Below are 19,375 nucleotides of genomic sequence, written 5' to 3' on the forward strand. Positions count from 1 at the left end.
GCCACCGTCAGGGTCCCACGATCCAGGGACAACTTCCCCGGGAGAACGCACAGCGCGCCTCGGGCTGCTGCAACGTCATGCCGGCCTCTGCCGCCGCAGGCTCGCCCCGCATCCGTACCCCTCCCTCCCCCCGGCCTGAGTGAGCCAGAGCCCCCGAAGCAGCTGCTCCTTTAACCCCGTCCTGTGTGAGCGAAGAACAGACGCCCTCAGGCGACCTACACGCAGAGGCGGGGCCAGGTCCAAAGCTGAACCCCAGGAGCTGTGCGAACAAAGAAGAGAAAGGGAAATCTCTCCCAGCAGCCTCAGAAGCAGCGGATTAACTCTCCACAATCAACTTGTTGTACCTGCATCTCTAGAATACCTGAATAGACAACGAATCATCCCAAAGTTGAGGAGGTGGACTTTGGAAGCAACGGTATATATATTTTCTTCCTTTTTCTCTTTTCGTGAGTGTGTATGTGTATGCTTCATTGTGTGATTTTGTCTGTATAGCTTTGCTTTTACCATTTGACCTAGGGTTCTGTCTGTCCGTTTTCTTTTTTTTTTTCCATATAATTTTTAGTGCTTGTTATCATTTGTGGATTGGTTTTTTTGGTTTGTTTGCTCTCTTCTTTCTCTTTTTTCTCCTTTTCTTCTGAGCCGTGTGGCTGACAGGGTCTTGGTGCTTGGCCAGGTCTCAGGCCTGTGCCTCTGAGGTGGGAGAGCCGAGTTCAGGACATGGGTCCAGAAGAGACCTCCCAGCTCCATGTAATAGCAAATGGCAAATGCTCTCCCAGAGATCTCCATCTCAATGCTAAGACCCAGCTCCACTCAATGACCAGCAAGCTACAGTGCTGGACACCCCATGCCAAACAACTAGCAAGACAGGAACACAACCCCATCCATTAGCAGAGAGGCTGCCTAAAATCATAATAAGGCCACAGACACCACAAAACACACCACCAGATGTGGACCTGCCCACCAGAAAGACAAGATCCAGCCTCATCCACCAGAACACAGGCACTAGTCCCCTCCACCAGGAAGCCTACACAACTCACTGAACCAACCTTAGCCACGGGGGGCAGACACCAAAAACAACAGGAACTACAAACCTGCAGCCTGTGAAAAGGAGACCCCAAACACAGTAAGTTAAGCAAAATGAGAAGACAGAGAAACACACAGCGGATGAAGGAGCAAAGTAAAAACCCACCAGACCAAACAAATGAAGAGGAAATAAGCAGTCTACCTGAAAAAGAATTCAGAATAATGATAGTAAAGATGATCCAAAATCTTGGAAATACAATGGAGAAAATACAAGAAACGTTTAACAAGGACCTAGAAGAACTAAAGAGCAAACAAACAATGATGAACAACACAATAAATGAAATTAAAAACTCTCTAGAAGGAATCAATAGCAGAATAACTGAGGCAGAAGAACGGCTAAGTGACCTGGAAGATAAAATAGTTGAACTATTTTACTTATACTGCAGAGCAGAATAAAGAGAAAAGAATGAAAAGAATTGAGGACAGTCTCAGAGACCTCTGGGACAACATTAAATGCACCAACATTCAAATTATAGGGGTCCCAAAAGAAGAAGAGAAAAAGGAAGGGACTGAGAAAATATTTGAAGAGATTATAGTTGGAAACTTCCCTAATATGGGAAAGGAAATAGTTAATCAAGTCCTGGAAGCACAGAGAGTCCCATACAGGATAAATCCAAGGAGAAACATGCCAAGACACATATTAATCAAACTATCAAAAATTAAATACAAAGAAAAAATATTAAAAGCAGCAAGGGAAAAGCAACAAATAACATACAAGGGTATCCCCATAAGGTTTAGAGCTGATCTTTCAGCAGAAACTCTGCAAGCCAGAAGGGTGTGGCAGGACATATGTAAAGTGATGAAAGGGAAAAACCTATAACCAAGATTACTCTATGCAGTAAGGATCTCATTCAGATTTGACGGAGAAATTAAAACCTTTACAGACAAGCAAAAGCTAAGAGAATTCAGCACCACCAAACCAGCTTTACAACAAATGCTAAAGGAACTTTTCTAGGAAGGAAACACAAGAGAAGGAAAAGACCTACAATAACAAACCCAAAAGAATTAAGAAAATGGTAATAGGAACATACATATTGATAATTACCTTAAATTTAAATGGATTAAATGCTCCAACCAAAAGACAGAGACTGGCTGAATGGATACAAAAACAAGACCTGTATATATGTTGTCTACAAGAGACCAACTTCAGACCTAGTGACACATACAGAGTGAAAGTGAAGGAATGGAAAAAGATATTCCATGCAAATGGAAATCAAAAGAAAGCTGGAGTAGCAATTCTCATATCAGACAAAACAGACTTTAAAACAAAGACTATTACAAGAGACAAAGAAGGACACTATATAATGATCAAGGGATCAATCCAAGAAGGAGATATAACAATTGTAAATATTTATGCACCCAACATAGGAGCACCTCAATACATAAGGCAAATGCTAACAGCCATAAAAGGGGAAATCAACAGTAACACAGTCATAGTAGGGGACTTTAACACCCCACTTTCACCAATGGACAGATCATCCAAAATGAAAATAAATAAGGAAACACAAGCTTTAAATGATACATTAAACAAGATGGACTTAATTGATATTTATAGGACATTCCATCCAAAAACAACAGAATACAGTTTCTTCTCAAGTGCTCATGGAACATTCTCCAGGATAGATCATATCTTGGGTCACAAATCAAGCCTTGGGAAATTTAAGAAAATTGAAATCATATCAAGTATCTTTTCCGATCACAACGCTATGAGGCTAGATATCAATTACAGGAAAAAAATCTGTAAAAACTACAAACACATGGAGGTTAAACAATACACTACTAAATAACCAAGAGATCACTGAAGAAATCAAAGAGGAAATAAAAAAATACCTAGAAACAAATGACAATGAAAACACGACGACCCAAAACCTATGGGATGCAGCAAATGCAGTTCTAACAGGGAAATTTACAGCAATACAATCCTACCTCAAGACATACGAAACATCTCAAATAAACAACTTAACCTTACAACTAAAGCAATTAGAGAAAGAAGAGCAAAAATATCCCAAAGTTAACAGAAGGAAAGAAATTATAAAGATCAGATCAGAAATAAATGAAAAAGAAATGAAGGAAACAATAGCAAAGATCAATAAAACTAAAAGCTGGCTCTTTGAGAAGATAAACAAAATTGAGAAACCATTAGCTAGACTCATCAAGAAGAAAAGGGAGAAGACTCAAATCAATAGAATTAGAAATGAAAAAGGAGACGTAATAACTGACACTGCAGAAAAACAAACGATCATGAGAGATTACTACAAGCAACTATATGCCAATAAATGGACAACCTGGAAGAAATGGACAAATTCTTAGAAAAGCACAACCTTCCGAGACTGAACCAGGAAGAAATAGAAAATTTGAACAGACCAATCACAAGCACTGAAATTGAGACTGTGATATAAAATCTTCCAAAGAACAAAAGCCTAGAACCAGATGGCTTCACAGGTGAATTCCATCAAACATTTAGAGAAGAGCTAACACCTATCCTTCTAAAACTCTTCGAAAATATAGCAGAGCGAGGAACACTCCCAAACTCATTCTATGAAGCCACCATCACCCTGATATCAAAACCAAAGATGTCACACAGAAAGAAAACTACAGGCCAATATCACTGATGAACATAGATGCAAAAATCCTCAACAAAATACTAGCAAACAGAATCCAATAGCAGATTAAAAGGATCATACACCATGATCAAGTGAGGTTTATCCCAGGAAAGCAAGGATTCTTTAATATACGCAAATCAATCAATGTGATAAACCATATTAACAAATTGAAGGAGAAAAACCATATGATCAGCTCAATAGATGCAGAAAAAGCTTTCGACAAAATTCAAAACCAATTTATGATAAAAACCCTCCAGAACGTAGGCATAGAGGGAACTTATTGCAACATAATAAAGGCCATATATGACAAACCCACAGCAAACAACGTTCTCAATGGTGAAAAACTGAAACCATTTCCTCTAAGATCAGGATCAATACAAGGTTGTCCACTCTCACCACTATTATTCAACATAGTTTTGGAAGTTTTAGCCACAGCAATCAGATAAGAAAAAGAAATAAAAGGAATCCAAATCAAAAAGAAGAAGTAAAGCTGTCACTGTTTGCAGATGACATGGTACTATACTTAGAGAATCCTAAGGATGCCACCAGAAAACTACTTGAGCTAATCAATGAATTTGATAAAGTAGCAGGATACAAAAATAATGCACAGAAATCTCTTGTATTCCTATACACTAGTGAGGAAAAATCTGAAAGAGAAATTAAGGGAACACTCCCATTTACCATTGCAACAAAAAGAATAAAATACCTAGGAATAAACCTACCTAAGGAGACAAAAGACCTGTATGCAGAAAACTACAGGACACTGATGAAAGAAATTAAAGATGATACAAACAGATGGAGAGATATACCATGTTCTTGGATTAGAAGAATCAACATTGTGAAATTGACTATACTACCCAAGGCAATCTACAGATTCAATGCAATCACTATCAAACTACAACTGGCTTTTTTCACAGAACTAGAACAAAAAATTTCACAATTTGTATGGAAACACAAAAGACCCTGAATAGCCAAAGCAATCTTGAGAAAGAAAAACGGAGCTGGAGGAATCAGGCTCCTGGACTTCAGACTATACTACAAAGCTACAGTAATCAAGACAGTATGGTACTGGCACAAAAACAGAAATATAGATCAATGGAACAGAATTGAAAGCTCAGTGGTAAACCCAGACACATATGGTCACCTTATTTTTGATAAAGGAGGCAAGAATATATAATGGAGAAAAGACAGCCTCTTCAATAAGTGGTGCTGGGAAAACTGGACAGCTACATGTAAAGGAATGAAATTAGAACACTCCCTAAAACCATACAGAAAAATAAACTCAAAATGTTTTAAAGACCTAAATGTAAGGCCAGACACTATAAAACTCTTAGAGGAAAACATAGGCAGAACACTCTATGACATAAATCACAGCAAGATCCTTTTGGACCTACTTCGTAGAGAAATGGAAATAATAACAAAAATAAACATATCGGACCTAATGAAACTTAAAAGCTTTTGCACAGCAAAGGAAAACGTAAACAAGATGAAAAGACAACCCTCAGAATGGGAGAAATATTTGCAAATGAAGCAACTGACAAAGGATTAATCTCCAAAATATACAAGCAGCTCATGCAGCTCAATATCCAACAAACAAAAAACCCAATCCAAAAATGGGCAGAAGACCTAAATAGACATTTCTCCCAAGAAGATATACAGATTGCCAACAAACACATGAAAGAATGCTCAATGTCACTAACAATTAGAGACATACAAATCAAAAGTACAATGAGGTATCACCTCACACCGGTCAGAATGGCCATCATCAAAAAATCTACAAACAATAAATGCTGGAGAGGGTGTGGAGAAAAGGGAACCCTCTTACACTGTTGGTGGGAATGTAAATTGATACAGCCACTATGGAGAACAGTATGGAGGTTCCTTAAAAAACTAAAAATGGAACTACCATATGACCCAACAATCCCACTACTGGCATATACCCTGAGAAAAGCATAATTCAAAGAGTCATGTACCACAATGGTCAGTGCAGCTCCATTTACTATAGCCAGGACATGGAAGCAACCTAAGTGTCCATCAACAGATGAATGGATAAAGAAGATGTGGCACATATATACAATGGAATATTACTCAGCCATAAAAAGAAACAAAATTGAGTTATTTGTAGTGAGGTGGATGGAACTAGAGTGTGTCATACGGAGTGAAGTAAGTCAGAAAGAGAAAAACAAATACCGTATGCTAACACATATATATGGAATCTAAAAGAAAAAAGGAAAAAAACGGTTCTGAAGAACATAGGGGCAGGACAGGAATAAAGACACAGATGTAGAGAATGGACTTGAGGACACAGGGAGGGGAAAGGGTAAGCTGGGACGATGTGAGAGAGTGCCATGGACTTATATATACTACCAAATGTAAAATAGATAGCTAGTGGGAAGCATCTGCATAACACAGGGAAATCTGCTTAGTACTTTGTGACCACCTAAAGGGTGGGATAGGGAGGGTGGGAGGGAGACGCAAGAGGGAGGAGATATGCGGATATATGTATATGTAGAGCTGATTCACTTTGTTATAAAGCAGAAACTAACACACCATTTTAAAGCAATTATACTCCAATAAAGATGTTAAAAAAAAAAAAAGGAGAACACCTGTGGGCCTGCAATAGGCAGTTGGGGATACTTCACAATAATGTTAGAAGAAAAACTAACTGCTTCAGTAAGTGGAGATGCAGGAAGTAGTTTGTCTTTTTAAAGTCATAAAGTTAAAAAATACATTAAGCATTTCTTTCCTAAAAAAAAGATATTGTGCTAAGGAGAACATCTCCCACAAACATCCCATAATTTATTTGCAGGCGAGGGTAGGCAAGGGTGCAAGTAAGAGAACATTCCATTTTAGGCAAACTTTACTTTATCTTTTTTTTTTTTCTTATAAGTGGAGTCCAAATTTGAGCTGCACCCACCCGCCCCCCCAAAAAAAACCCTTATTTTTTCAAGATTAAAAAAATAACTTGTAAATTGGGGAATTAAAAGAGAGGAAAATGTTTAGGGAACTCCCCAAATGCCTGACCTAACAATATATGTAGCACACAGGATTTCATTCTGCAAGGCACACAACCAATAGCACATGCAAGCTGACGGGGTGAGAGAGGTAAAGATTAGTCTAGATATTTCCTAGAGGCTTGCTGAGAAGACAGAAAGAATCACAGGCAAATCAACAAGGCTGAAAGGATCTAAAAGGGTGGGCAAGGCTGTGGGTAGGGGGTTTAGGAAATACCACCGGTACACTGGTAAATCATTTAAAAACAAAATAAGTGTGAAATGTTGTCACTTGGGTGTGGGCCATCGGATGAGGAACAAAGGTACATACTGAGCAGCCAGGCAGAGAAACAGGATTTTACAGGTCCATGTTCTGGGAGCAATTAGCGATGGAACAATCTCAGGTGTTAGTGAAGTGAGATACAGGATGGGGAGCTCACATTTGCCAGAAATGGTGGCTCCCTTTCATCAGCGAGAAGATGATAGGCTGATGAGAGTGATAATTGACAGCCTTAAATATGACTTGATTCCACCGTGGGATTATTTTCTCCGTTGATTGAAAACATTCACATTTCTTCACTTTCTGAGGGTTGTATTTAGAGACACAGGACTCTTTTTGAGATATCTTTGAGAATTAATGATCTAGTGTGACTCAAGGTCAAGTCTCATTATACAGTAATATAAAATAAAAGGGTAAAGGTGATTAAACTGACGTAGGGCATAAGCTGAGGTTACTTTTTTGAAATAGGATCAGATTTTGACTTCTTATTTTTTCTTTTCTATTCCCTCTCATAAAAACTTACTTGAAAATGTATTATAATTTCTGGCTAATCAAATCTTAAACGTATACCATATCAAATCTTCAGGAGACTCTAAATTACAGAGTAATTTTTTTTTTCTTGTAGAACTGAAACTGTGCTCTTTGACTAACTAATACCTCCTCTTTCCCCTGCTTCTCCCAGCTCCTCCCAATCACTATTCAACTCTCTGCTTCTATGCGTTTGACTATTTTAGATGCCTCATATAAGTGGTATCATATAGTATTTGTCTTTCTGTGTCTGGATTATTTCACTTAAATAACGTCCTCCAGGTTCACCCATGTTGTCACAAATGGCAAAATTTCCTTCTTTTTAAAGGTTGAATAATGTCCCATTTACCACATCTTCTTTATCTACTCATGGACATTTGGACTGCTTTCCTGTCTTGGCTGTTATGAATAATGCTACAATGAACATGGGAGTGCAGATATCTCATTAACATCTTGATTTCAATTCCTTTAGATATATAATCAGAAGAAGGATTGCTGGATCATATGGGAGTTTTATTTTTAATCTTTTGAGGAGCCTCCATACCATTTTCTATAGTGGCTGCACCAATTTACATTCTCACCAGTAGTGTACAGGGTTCCCTTTTCTCCACACCCTCGCGATACTTGTTGTCGCTTGAGTTTTCGGTAATAGTTATTCTAACAGGTGTGAGGTGATATCTCATTGTGGCTTTGATTTGCATTTCCTAGATGATTAGTGATATCAAGCTCCTCTTCATGTACTTGTTGGTCATTTGCATGCCTTCTGCAGAGAAATGTCTATTAAGTTCCTTTGCCCATTTTAAAATCAGGTTATTATTTATTTATTTAGTGCTGTGAATAGTATGAGTTTCTTATATATTTGGATATTAACACCTTATTAGATATATAGTTTGCAAATATTTGCTCCCATTCTGTAGGTTTCTTTTTCATTTTGTTGATTATTTCCTTTGCTGTGCAGAGGCTTTTTAGTTTAATGCAATCCCATTTGTCTATCTTTGCTCTTGGTGTCATATCCAAGAAATTATTACCAAGGCCAATGTCAAGGAGCTTCTTCCCTATGTTTTCTTCTAGGAGTTTTATGGTTTCAAGTTTATATGTACATCTTTAACCTATTTTGAGTTGATTTGTGTGTGTGTGTGTGTGTGTGTGTGTGTGTGTGGTGTAAGACAAGTCCAATTTTATTCCTTTGCAAGTGAATATCCTGTTTTTCCAGCACTATATGTTAAAGAGACTATCCTTTTCCCATTGTGTATTTTTAGACCCTTGTTGAAGATCATCCATTGACCTTATATGTGTGGGTCTATTTCTGTGCTCTCTATTCTGTTCCATTGGTCTGTATGTCTGTTTTTATGCTAGTACTGTTTTGATTACTATAACTTTGTCATACAGTTTGAAATCAGGAATTATAATACCTCCAGCTTTGTTCTTCTTGCTCAAAATTGCTTTGGCTATTCAGGGTTTTTTTTTGAAATTCCACATGAATTTTAGGATTCTTTTAAAGAAATTCTCTAAAAATTGTCATTGAGATTTTGACAGGGATTGCACTGAATCTGTAGATTGCTTTGGGAACTATTGGCATTTTAACAATATTAATTCTTCCAACCCATGAACATGGATATCTTTCCATTTATTTGTGTCTGCTTTAATTTGTTTCATCAGTGTTTTGTAGTTTTCCATATACAGATATTTCACCTTTTTGGTTAAGCTTATTCTTAAGAATCAGAGCAATTTTTAAAATTTATACATGGATACTGAAGAAATATTTTCTAATTCTCAATGATGACTATACATTGCACAAAAATCTTTTTTGGCGAATTTACATTTATAGTTACAGTAGGAAGACACTAAATTTGCAGCAGCATTCTGTATGATTTTATTATTATTTTTAAATGAACCCGCCAGCATTCTGCAGCTGTGCTTAAAAAAAAAAAAAAAAAAGTTGAAGGGGTTTAAAGTTTATTAACAACAACAAAAGATGGAACAGTAAACAGCTACTGAACATGGGATACTTCCTTATCTACAAGTTTTGCTGCAGAAGGCCTGTTTTAATCAGCATTTCAAATAATCAAAGGAAAGTTCCCTCTATGCCTACTTTCTGCAGGGCTTTTATCAAAAATGGGTGTTGAATTTTGTCGAAAGCTTTCTCTGCATCTATTGAGATGATCATATGGTTTTTCTCCTTCAATTTGTTAATATGATGTATCACGTTGATTGATTTGCGTATATTGAAGAATACTTGCATTCCTGGAATAAACCCCACTTGATCATGGTGTATGATCTTTTTAACGTGCTGTTGGATTCTGTTTGCTAGTATTTTGTTGAGGATTTTTGCATCTATGTTTATCAGTGATATTGGCCTGTAGTTTTCTTTCTGTGTGACATCTTTGTCTGGTTTTGGTATCAGGGTGATGGTGGCCTCGTAGAATGAGTTGGGGAGTGTTCCTCCCTCTGCAATATTTTGGAAGCGTTTGAGAAGGATAGGTGTTAGCTCTTCTCTAAATGTTTGATAGAATTCGCCTGTGAAGCCACCTGGTCCTGGGCTTTTGTTTGTTGGAAGATTAGAGGGAACTTTCCTCAACATAATAAAGGCCATATATGACAAACCCACAGCCAACATTGTCCTCAATGGTGAAAAACTGAAACCATTTCCACTAAGATCAGGAACAAGACAAGGTTGTCCACTCTCACCACTATTATTCAACATAGTTTTGGAAGTGTTAGCCACAGCAATCAGAGAAGAAAAAGAAATAAAAGGAATCCAAATTGGAAAAGAAGAAGTAAAGCTGTCACTGTTTGCAGATGACATGATACTATACATAGAGAATCCTAAAGATGCTACCAGAAAACTCCTAGAGCTAATCAATGAATTTGGTAAAGTAGCAGGATACAAAATTGATGCACAGAAATGTCTTGCATTCCTATACACCAATGATGAAAAATTTGAAAGTGAAATTAAGAAAACACTCCCGTTTACCATTGCAACAAAAAGAATAAAATATCTAGGAATAAACCTACCTAAGGAGACAAAAGACCTGTATGCAGAAAATTATAAGACACTGATGAAAGAAATTAAAGGTGATACAAATAGATGGAGAGATATATCATGTTCTTGGATTGGAAGAATCAACATTGTGAAAATGACTCTACTACCCAAAGCAATCTACAGATTCAATGCAATCCCTATCAAACTACCAATGGCATTTTTCACAGAACTAGAACAAAAAATTTCACAATTTGTATGGAAACACAAAAGACCCCGAATAGCCAAAGCAATCTTGAGAAAGAAAAATGGACCTGGAGGAATCAGGCTCCCTGACTTCAGACTATACTACAAAGCTACAGTAATCAAGACAGTTTGGTACTGGCACAAAAACAGAAATATAGATCAATGGAACAGGATAGAAAGCCCAGAGATAAACCCAGGCACACATGGTCACCTTATCTTTGATAAAGGAGGCAAGCATATACAGTGGAGAAAAGACAGCCTCTTCAATAAGTGGTGCTGGGAAAACTGGACAGCTACATGTAAAAGTATGAAATTCGAACACTCCCTGACACCATACACAAAAATAAACTCAAAATGGATTAAAGACCTAAGTGTAAGGCCAGACACTATCAAACTTTTAGAGGAAAACATAGGCAGAACACTCTATGACATACATCACAGCAAGATCCTTTTTGACCCAACTCCTAGAGAAATGGAAATAAAAACACAAATAAACAAATGGGACCTAATGAAACTTAAAAGCTTTTGCACAGCAAAGGAAACCATAAACAAGACCAAAAGACAACCCTCAGAATGGGAGAAAATATTTGCAAATGAAGCAACTGACAGAGGATTAATCTCCAAGATTTACAAGCAGCTCATGCAGCTCAATAACAAAAAAACAAACAACCCAATCCAAAAATGGGCAGAAGACCTAAATAGACATTTCTCCAAAGAAGATATACAGATTGCCAACAGACACATGAAAGAATGCTCAACGTCATTAATCATTAGAGAAATGCAAATCAAAACTACAATGAGATATCATCTCACACCGGTCAGAATGGCCATCATCAAAAAATCTAGAAACAATAAATGCTGGAGAGGGTGTGGAGAAAAGGGAACACTCTTGCACTGTTGGTGGGAATGTAAATTGATACAGCCACTATGGAGAACAGTATGGACGTTTCTTAAAAAACTAAAAATAGAACTACCATACGACCCAGCAATCCCACTACTGGGCATATACCCTGAGAAAACCATAATTCAAAAAGAGTCATGTACCAAAATGTTCATTGCAGCTCTATTTACAATAGCCAGGACATGGAAGCAACCTAAGTGTCCATCATCGGATGAATGGATAAAGAAGATGTGGCACATATATACAATGGAATATTACTCAGCCATAAAAAGAAATGAAATGGAGGTATTTGTAGTGAGATGGATGGAGTTAGTCTGTCATACAGAGTGAAGTAAGTCAGAAAGAGAAAAACAAATACAGTATGCTAACACATATATATGGAATCTAAGGAAAAAAAAAAAAAAAGGCCATGAAGAACCTAGTGGCAAGACGGGAATAAAGACACAGACCTACTAGAGAATGGACTTGAGGATATGGGGAGGGGGTGGGGTGAGATGTGACAGGGTGAGAGAGTGTCATGGACATATATACACTACCAAACGTAAAGTAGATAGCTAGTGGGAAGTAGCCACATAGCACAGGCAGATCAGCTCGGTGCTTTGTGACCACCTAGAGGGGTGGGACAGGGAGGGTGGGAGGGAGGGAGACGCAAGAGGGAGGAGATATGGGAACATACGTATATGTATAACTGATTCACTTTGTTATAAAGCAGAAACTAACACACCATTGTAAAGCAATTATACTCCAATAAAGATGTTTTTAAAAAAAACAAAACAAAAACAAATAAACAAAGGAGTACGATGTTCCTTTTTCTCCTTTTCAGAAGAAATGGAATGAGCCCTCAGGCAGCCACCAGCTTGGGAGAGTTGGGGGTGCTGACTGCGTTGAAGCATTAGGCAATCAGGCTAATTTCCTTATGCTACTTCTCAGGTTAGAGGGAGGAGGAGAAGCAGCAGCCAGATTCTCACTCACCCCTGGGCACCGGGGGAAACTGTGGCGCTTCCCAGGTGGAATGCTAAAAGTTGAAGTCAGCTCATGGTATTGCCCTGGTCTTTGGCTCAGCATATTCCTTTGGGGTCCACATTTTCTCATTCAAACGGGGACATGTGATTGATGACAGGAGGGACAGTTGAAGTAGGGATCATCCTGGGAAACCTGTAACTCACTTCTGAAGGTCCAGAAAATTCCTTACTTCCTTATTTTATTTATTTACAATATTCTACTCTTTATATCCAAAGGCGAAATTACACTAACCAGGTAATTTGTATTAATACTTCTATGGTTTCTCTTCGGAAGAATACGTGTGGTGGAGTAGTCCACGAAAGGAAAATGTTAAAATCCAGGTATCACAGAAGAGTCTGTGTTCAAACCATCCTTATCTCTGGTGATGGATGGGAGGTTGGGGATGAGAAATAGTAAGGTGTCTGGATAAGGTGACAAAGGGCCTCATTCTTGGTTCACCCAGAGTACATCTACTGAATAAGAGTATGAGCTCAGTCTCCATATAGTCTGGATCCAAACTTTGTCTCTATTGCTATCATAACCTTTGCGTGCCTGTATTTCTAAATCCCTAAAGTGGGGTTAATAATAGTTCTTGCCTCATTGCAATGTAAAAATCGTAGCGTGGTGCCTGATCCATAGTTAGTACTAAGTTTCACCTATTATTAAAGCACTTAAAAGTTGACAGACATTTCGCCTACAGACCCTTTTAATGGGGCAAGCATGGGCAGAGGCTACAGTTGCAGGGGATTCCATCTCTAAAGAGTGCAGCTGGAGAAAAATGCATTTAGTACAACTCCTGCCAGGGAGAGTACAGCCAACGGCTGGAGGGAGGTGAGCTCTGCGTTCGTGCTTGCGGGGGTAAGGGGTACGCAGGATGAGGCTCCACTCCTTCCAGGGCACGCACGATCCCGGACAGTTACTAAGTGGCTTTCCAAGCATTCAGCTGGTTCTCTAAATGAACGCCCAGTACACATTTGGGCCAAAGTCTTAGCCTATCCTTAGCAACAACACGTGGGTCAGACCGTGCTAATAAAACAACAAATGCCGGTCTGTGCAGGCATCGCTCTCAGCGGTTGAAGAGCATCAACTCACTCAGACGCATCAACTCACTCAGACGCATCACAGCCCTGTGAAGTAGGTGCCCTTCACATCCCCTTTTTGTAGGAGCCTGCCCAAGGTCAGGCAGCCGGCGAGGGATGGGCACGATCCGAACCCGGCGGCCCACCGCCTGCGCCTGGCGCCCACTTCGCCGGGGGAGGGGCCCCGGGAAGCCGCGCCAGCAGCCGCACTGGAACGGAGAGCTGTGGGCAAGGGCGCGAGGGCTAGCCGGCCCCCCCGCCCCCGCTATCCCCCGCGGAGTGCGGGTGGGGGACGCAGACCGAAGCGGGAACGTTCTGGAACCCGGGTGCGCGGCCGGGGGCGGGGAGAGCCCCTGGTCCGGCCGAGATCCCGCAAGGAGCAGCGTAGCCACGGAGCAGGCCCCTCGCACCGAGAAGTCGCGGGGTAGAGGCGCGCGCACGAGCCAGACCGCACCGCAGCGCACGCGCACACGGGGGCGCAGGCTCGCCCGCCGCCCAGGATGAGACGGAAGGCATGGAAAGTTCCAGCTGGTTCGAGAACTGTACGTAGCAAGCGCGGCGGCTGCGGCGGCGATAGGGTCGGAGGGGGCGTGCGGCTGCCGCTGGAGGCTCCCGGCCGAACCCGCGGTGCCTCCTCCCCCGCGCAGCACCTGCGGGGCCGCGGTGGGGGTCCCGGCGGGGGCCGCGGGCGGCGTGGAGCGCGGCTGTGGAGGGGGGCGGCGCAGCCGCTTTACGGAGGGGGCGTGGCTCGCCGAGGGGGCGTGGCGGCTCGTCTGCGCAGCTGCCAGAGCCTTTAAGCCCGGGCTCGTTCGGCCGGAGCGTGCTTTCGCCGCCTGGGAGCCTTCCGGCCCAGCTGCCTGTCCGGTTCCCCGCGGTCCCAGCCCTCCTGCGTCCCGGGAGCCGGCTCGGTTCGGAGCCGAGAGCTGTGCGTTCGGGCATGCCCCGCTACGAGCTGGCTTTGATCCTGAAAGCCATGCAGCGGGTAAGTGACCTTCCCCTCAGAGCCCGCCTTCCCGCGCGGGCGCCCTCGCAGCCGCTAGGCCGCCGCCCCCCGCCCTCCTCGCCCTCCCCGCGCGGCCGGAGGGGGCCGGGGCCGCGGGCGGCGGGCGGCGGGCGTCCGCGCTGAGGGGGCGCGTGGGGCCGACCGGCCCGGCGAGGCCGCGTGCGCGCGGCCGCGGGAGGGTGTGCCTCGCACGCGGCCGCCGGGCGGTCTGGCGGGCGGGCGGGGGACGGGGGGCGGGGCGGCCCGCGGGAGTCCAGTGGAAGGTCCGCGGGAGGACACGCGCCAGCGCCCGGCCCCGGCCCGGGTCCCGCTCCCGCCGTCGCGAAGCTGCCTCGTCGCCGGCCCCGCCGCTGCCGCCCGCTCCGGCCCCGCTCCGGCCCAGCTCCGCCGCCCACCCGCCTCCGCCTCGCCTCCGCCGGCCGCCCCGGAACCGTCCGCGCTCAATAAAACCTTCTCCAAAGCGTGTTTGTGCGATTGTCTGGACCACGGTCGCGTAGAACCGGCTCTCACGTGAAAAAAAAAATCTTTGACTTCTCGTTTTCTGACTTCAGCGACAATCCTGCTCCGGGTGCCCTTAGCCCAGTTTCATTCATCCAAGTTGTGGCCTTTTTTGCGCCTTCCGGAAGAAATTTGGCTCCCTCTGCTTTTGATTGCTGTTGAGGTAGAGGATTTCAGGTTTGGAGGGATGTTAAGCGATCCTGCAGTCCGTTCACTCCAGGTAACGCTGTGGCCGAGGACAGGGACCCGCGGCCCGGAGGCAGCTCTTCGTTCTCTGTTCTGGGTCAGGTACTCCTCAAGCCGTCGCCGAAATCCCCATTCTTCCGTGAATTCGGTAACGTAGAGTGTGGTGTGTGCTTTTTTTCCTCCCCCCGCCTTCCCTTCCAGGTATAATGATAAAAATGATAATAATTCGATGTTCGAACTTTGGGAAGATAGCGTCCTACAGCGCCAGAGGCTTGGGCACATTCTATGTTTTGGGTCAGTTTTGAAAAGGAGCTGTTAGGAAGTTAAGCCTGGGGTCTTGGTCCAAGCGCTGTTGAAACGCTGCCAATCACAGAGCATTAGAAAATCGTTCCGTTCTTTGCACACTGTAAAGTGGAAAAGACACCAGTGTCTCTTGATCAGGTCTGGAGAGTCTGGTCAGGCATGCCATTGTGTCCCCAAGCTTGTTCTCCCTGAATTTGGGGGAAGGTAAGATTGCATTGTTCAGCCTCCTGAGTATTGCCGCTTTCTTGGCCCTCTTCCCTCTATACTGAAATACACTGCTTAAAGAGAATGGGAACAATGAGGAAAAGAAAAGCATAGTGTTAAAAAGGAAACATTTAAAATTATGTGGCAGTTGTTTAAGTCCTCCCTTTAAGTTACGTGTTTTAGGAGCTATCAGAACCTGGGAAATGGAGATGCTGAAATTTCTTTTGTTTCACCTTGTTTTAGGGAGAAAACAAGTATCATTAAACAATGTATTTGAGACAACGTATAGACATAGTATTTGTTCATTCCATAAACCTTTGGAATGAAAATTCAGAACTCTTCTTTGTCTTTAGCATAGCTGCCAAGTACTGTACATTTGTTAACAGAGCTTCAAGTATGTTAGTTAAATGTATTTCCTCTGTGTTCCATTTTTTTTTTTTTTTTTTTTTTTGGTATCCTGTAACAACCAGGATTCACAGTCTTTGGTGTGGATCATACATTTCTTACTCCAGTTCACATAAGCCACATAGTACAGTTTGGTTAAAATAATAATTTAATGAACCTTCCTTGAAATCCTGGCGAAGCTGGGCAGGGGCCCTTTGCAAATAATCAAGGTGAACTCCTCCCTGGAGGCGGAGGCCTCCATGGCTACAGATAAGGATATTGTAACAATGATGAAGTTGTGTTGAAGAGATCCTTGACCTAAATAAAGTAAGATTAAACAACAAATTTCTCTTTTTGTATTGTTCATAAAACCTGTTTTTGAGTAGGTTGTCAATGGGTAACGAACACAAAGACTTACTGGTTTTGAACAGTTTTGCTTGCTTTCCATTTGGGGAAATTGGATCCTAAAATAAGATCCATACTTCGGGGGAAATGAATGAAAAATGCCACCATGAGCTTGTATATCTCTGACAGGCTTTGGGGAAGCCTTCCTTCTAATATGCAGTGGTTTGCAGTTCCGCCTGCAGGTAGCTTATTCTATGTAACTCCTCAACTTTAAGATGCATATCTTTTATATTTTTAGATTCTGAAATGTATACCTCTTACGGTGTACCCCTTGGTGACTTATTTTCCTTTCCCACCTTCCTCAGATCATTTATGTATCTTGGAATTGAGGAAATATTCTATGTTAGACAACTCTTGTAAAAGATGTGGAAGTTGCAGTCTTTTCTTGGATTCCCAGAGAGGTTTTCCTGTTTCTTTTTTGTGGTACTCTGTAGGCCTGAAGAGCATTCCTCCTCTCTTTAGGGTGAAAACTGAGCATAGAAGAGATTTTAAATTTAAGATGCAGGTACTGTGTTGAGGCTCTCACAGCATTTCTTGTGTTAAAGACCCACTGCATTGTAGCACAGACTCTTGTGGGAGTCCCCATTGGAAGATTTCAGGGTGTAGTATATAGAATGAATCTTTATTGAACTATATACAATTGTGTGTTAGTCACTTAGAAGTTTCAGTGCTGTCTTTTTCCCAGTTTGCAATTGGGAGTCCATTATAATGAATCGCTGCTTGTGTTGCGCTCTCAAGTTTGTGTACTTACGAATGTAGATACCAGCCCTCCCAAGAAGAAATTTATTTGCAGGTACCATTTAGCTTGAATTTTATTAAAACGTGTGTATGTAAAGTTGTCTTTCTGTATTCCCCCTATTTTTAGTTTAGCGTGAAAAGTAGATAAATGTGGTTAATTCTGAAAGTTGATGCGGTAGAGTAATGGATGTTGTGAAACCAGACTTTTAAAGGTGATGACTAAAGCCATTTGAAAAGGTGGTTGCTTAGACCAGTTGTAGATCGTTAGGTAGAAGTGCCTCCAGAATAAAAAGGTATTGAAAAGTCTTGTCAAAGGTCAGCATCGTAAGAGTTTTATTCCTTTCTGGCAAACACGGTTTTCAAGGCTGTAGTATGGAAGGACATAGCTGTAGAGGAAAGATCACAAGCTGCAGGGTTCCAGGCAGTCTCAATTCAGCATATGGAAAACCTTTTCTAACAACTGAAAAAGTAACGAATTGCCTGTGAGATGGTGAGTTTTCTCTCCACCTCTACCCTGACCTCTTGCAGTGGGAATGTTTAGGTAGGTAGAGGAGGAGGGCTCATGCATTTGGTAGGTGAGATATGACACTGATTTCTGAGGTCCCCTGAGAGTTTGAGAAATGGCTTTTGTCCTTTGATTTCACTTTGAAATTTGATTTAACACATTGGTATTTCATTTCAGCTAGGTAAAAGATAGATTGAATTGACAATTTTTGAATTTTAAAGCCACATACTGTGTTGAAAAGCTGTGTGAACTTCGTAGAAAATTTTATGTTTGGGATAGGCTCAGGAAGAGGAATTTTGAGGTTAAAAAAAGATCTATGCAGGACATTTATATATTTTGGTTACTTAGTTTAGGAACACTTTATCATGTCTTAGCACATTTGCCCAGAGGATGATCACAATTGGCATATTTAGAGTTGTGAAAGCCCTGGGAAAATATTTTTTCCTGAAGTCTTCTCATTGCTACGTAGGAATTTTTAGGAATTAAAGGTTAATGGTTTAAATAATAATTAGTTTAATTCTAAGTGAATATAGGTGTGTACAATAAAATAGCATTTATATATCCTCTTGCATAATTTTTCAAATAGGAATAAAAGTAGATAGCTACTTTGGAAATCAAATTCTTTTTCATTAAAAGAGATTTCGCAAGTTATTTTATGTTTAATATCCTTCATTTTTAATTTCATTGAAAATCAGATTATATTTTAAATTTTACGATAACATTGAAATAGTTATTTGTAAGTAAAGAGTTTTACGATGTACTGAGTTTAATTTATGACCTGGGTTTTATAAGTTTAGAAATAGAAGTGTAGTGATATTCCTAAAACTGTACAAAGCAGTAGGTTTTCTGATAATGCAGTGAAGAGTCTCTTCTATTTCTCCTCAGTCAAGCCTTTTCAGTTAGAAAACCTGGCAAAAGTTGTGTACTCTAGAGTTGTAGCCCAGGTTTAGGATCTTGTGAAAGTAATTGCTACAAAATGTTTGCATTTTAGATACTTTTTGGAGGCATAGGGTCTAATAATGAACTCAAGTATGGAACTGGCCAACCTTAGGTCATTGTAGCTTGGCTTGCTTGGCAACATTTGATAACTAGGAGCTAGTGATACTTTTGCTGTCAGTTGGTGGCAGACAGAAGTTCAAATGGAAACATATTTGTTCTAGTTGTCAGATGGCTAAGTTAGTCTCTTTTTCCTTCTGTGAGCCCTCCCTTAACAGCTTAGCTTGTAGCTTGTATCTTTAATAATCACCCTTTGTGTTTTGTCTACTTGAAATCAGACAACTTAAAATAGTTATCCAGTAATGAAAGACTTGAGCCTTTTGGGCAATGTTGTACTTTCACTTGGTACTAAAGTTTTCTTGGGTTACAGCTTATTGCCGCAGCAAGTGATTGAAGAAGGAGTCCTGTTCCTGCCCCTGAGCTTACAGCTAAGGTACAAGGAGTGGCTTGGGGGTAAG

The 19,375-nt window shown here is 41.3% G+C and overlaps 2 protein-coding genes across 5 annotated transcripts in view; both read left to right on the plus strand.

Annotated features, from left to right (window-relative positions):
- The first annotated feature begins 13,720 nt into the window (after positions 1-13,720).
- The window catches only part of SLC5A3 (solute carrier family 5 member 3), a 34,426-nt gene continuing 28,771 nt past the window's right edge, over positions 13,721-19,375 (plus strand). The window contains exons 1-2 of one of the 4 annotated variants that reach the window (XM_082459109.1): positions 14,902-15,530; positions 19,288-19,370. The gene's annotated coding sequence lies outside the window, so the exon portion shown is untranslated. Of the gene's footprint in view, positions 14,238-14,538; positions 14,678-14,901; positions 15,531-19,287; positions 19,371-19,375 lie in introns of those variants that run through there. The other 3 variants (XM_082459112.1, XM_082459106.1, XM_082459110.1) reach the window with 3 other exon arrangements.
- The window catches only part of MRPS6 (mitochondrial ribosomal protein S6), a 64,024-nt gene continuing 59,191 nt past the window's right edge, over positions 14,543-19,375 (plus strand). The window contains exon 1 of the mRNA XM_082459143.1: positions 14,543-14,677. Coding sequence (XP_082315269.1) covers positions 14,633-14,677 — 45 coding nt within the window. The 5' untranslated portion in view covers positions 14,543-14,632. The remainder of the gene's footprint in view (positions 14,678-19,375) is intronic.

The sequence above is a fragment of the Balaenoptera physalus genome (assembly GCF_965194825.1).
Source record: "Balaenoptera physalus genome assembly, chromosome: 4".
Lineage (NCBI taxonomy): Eukaryota > Metazoa > Chordata > Mammalia > Artiodactyla > Balaenopteridae > Balaenoptera > Balaenoptera physalus.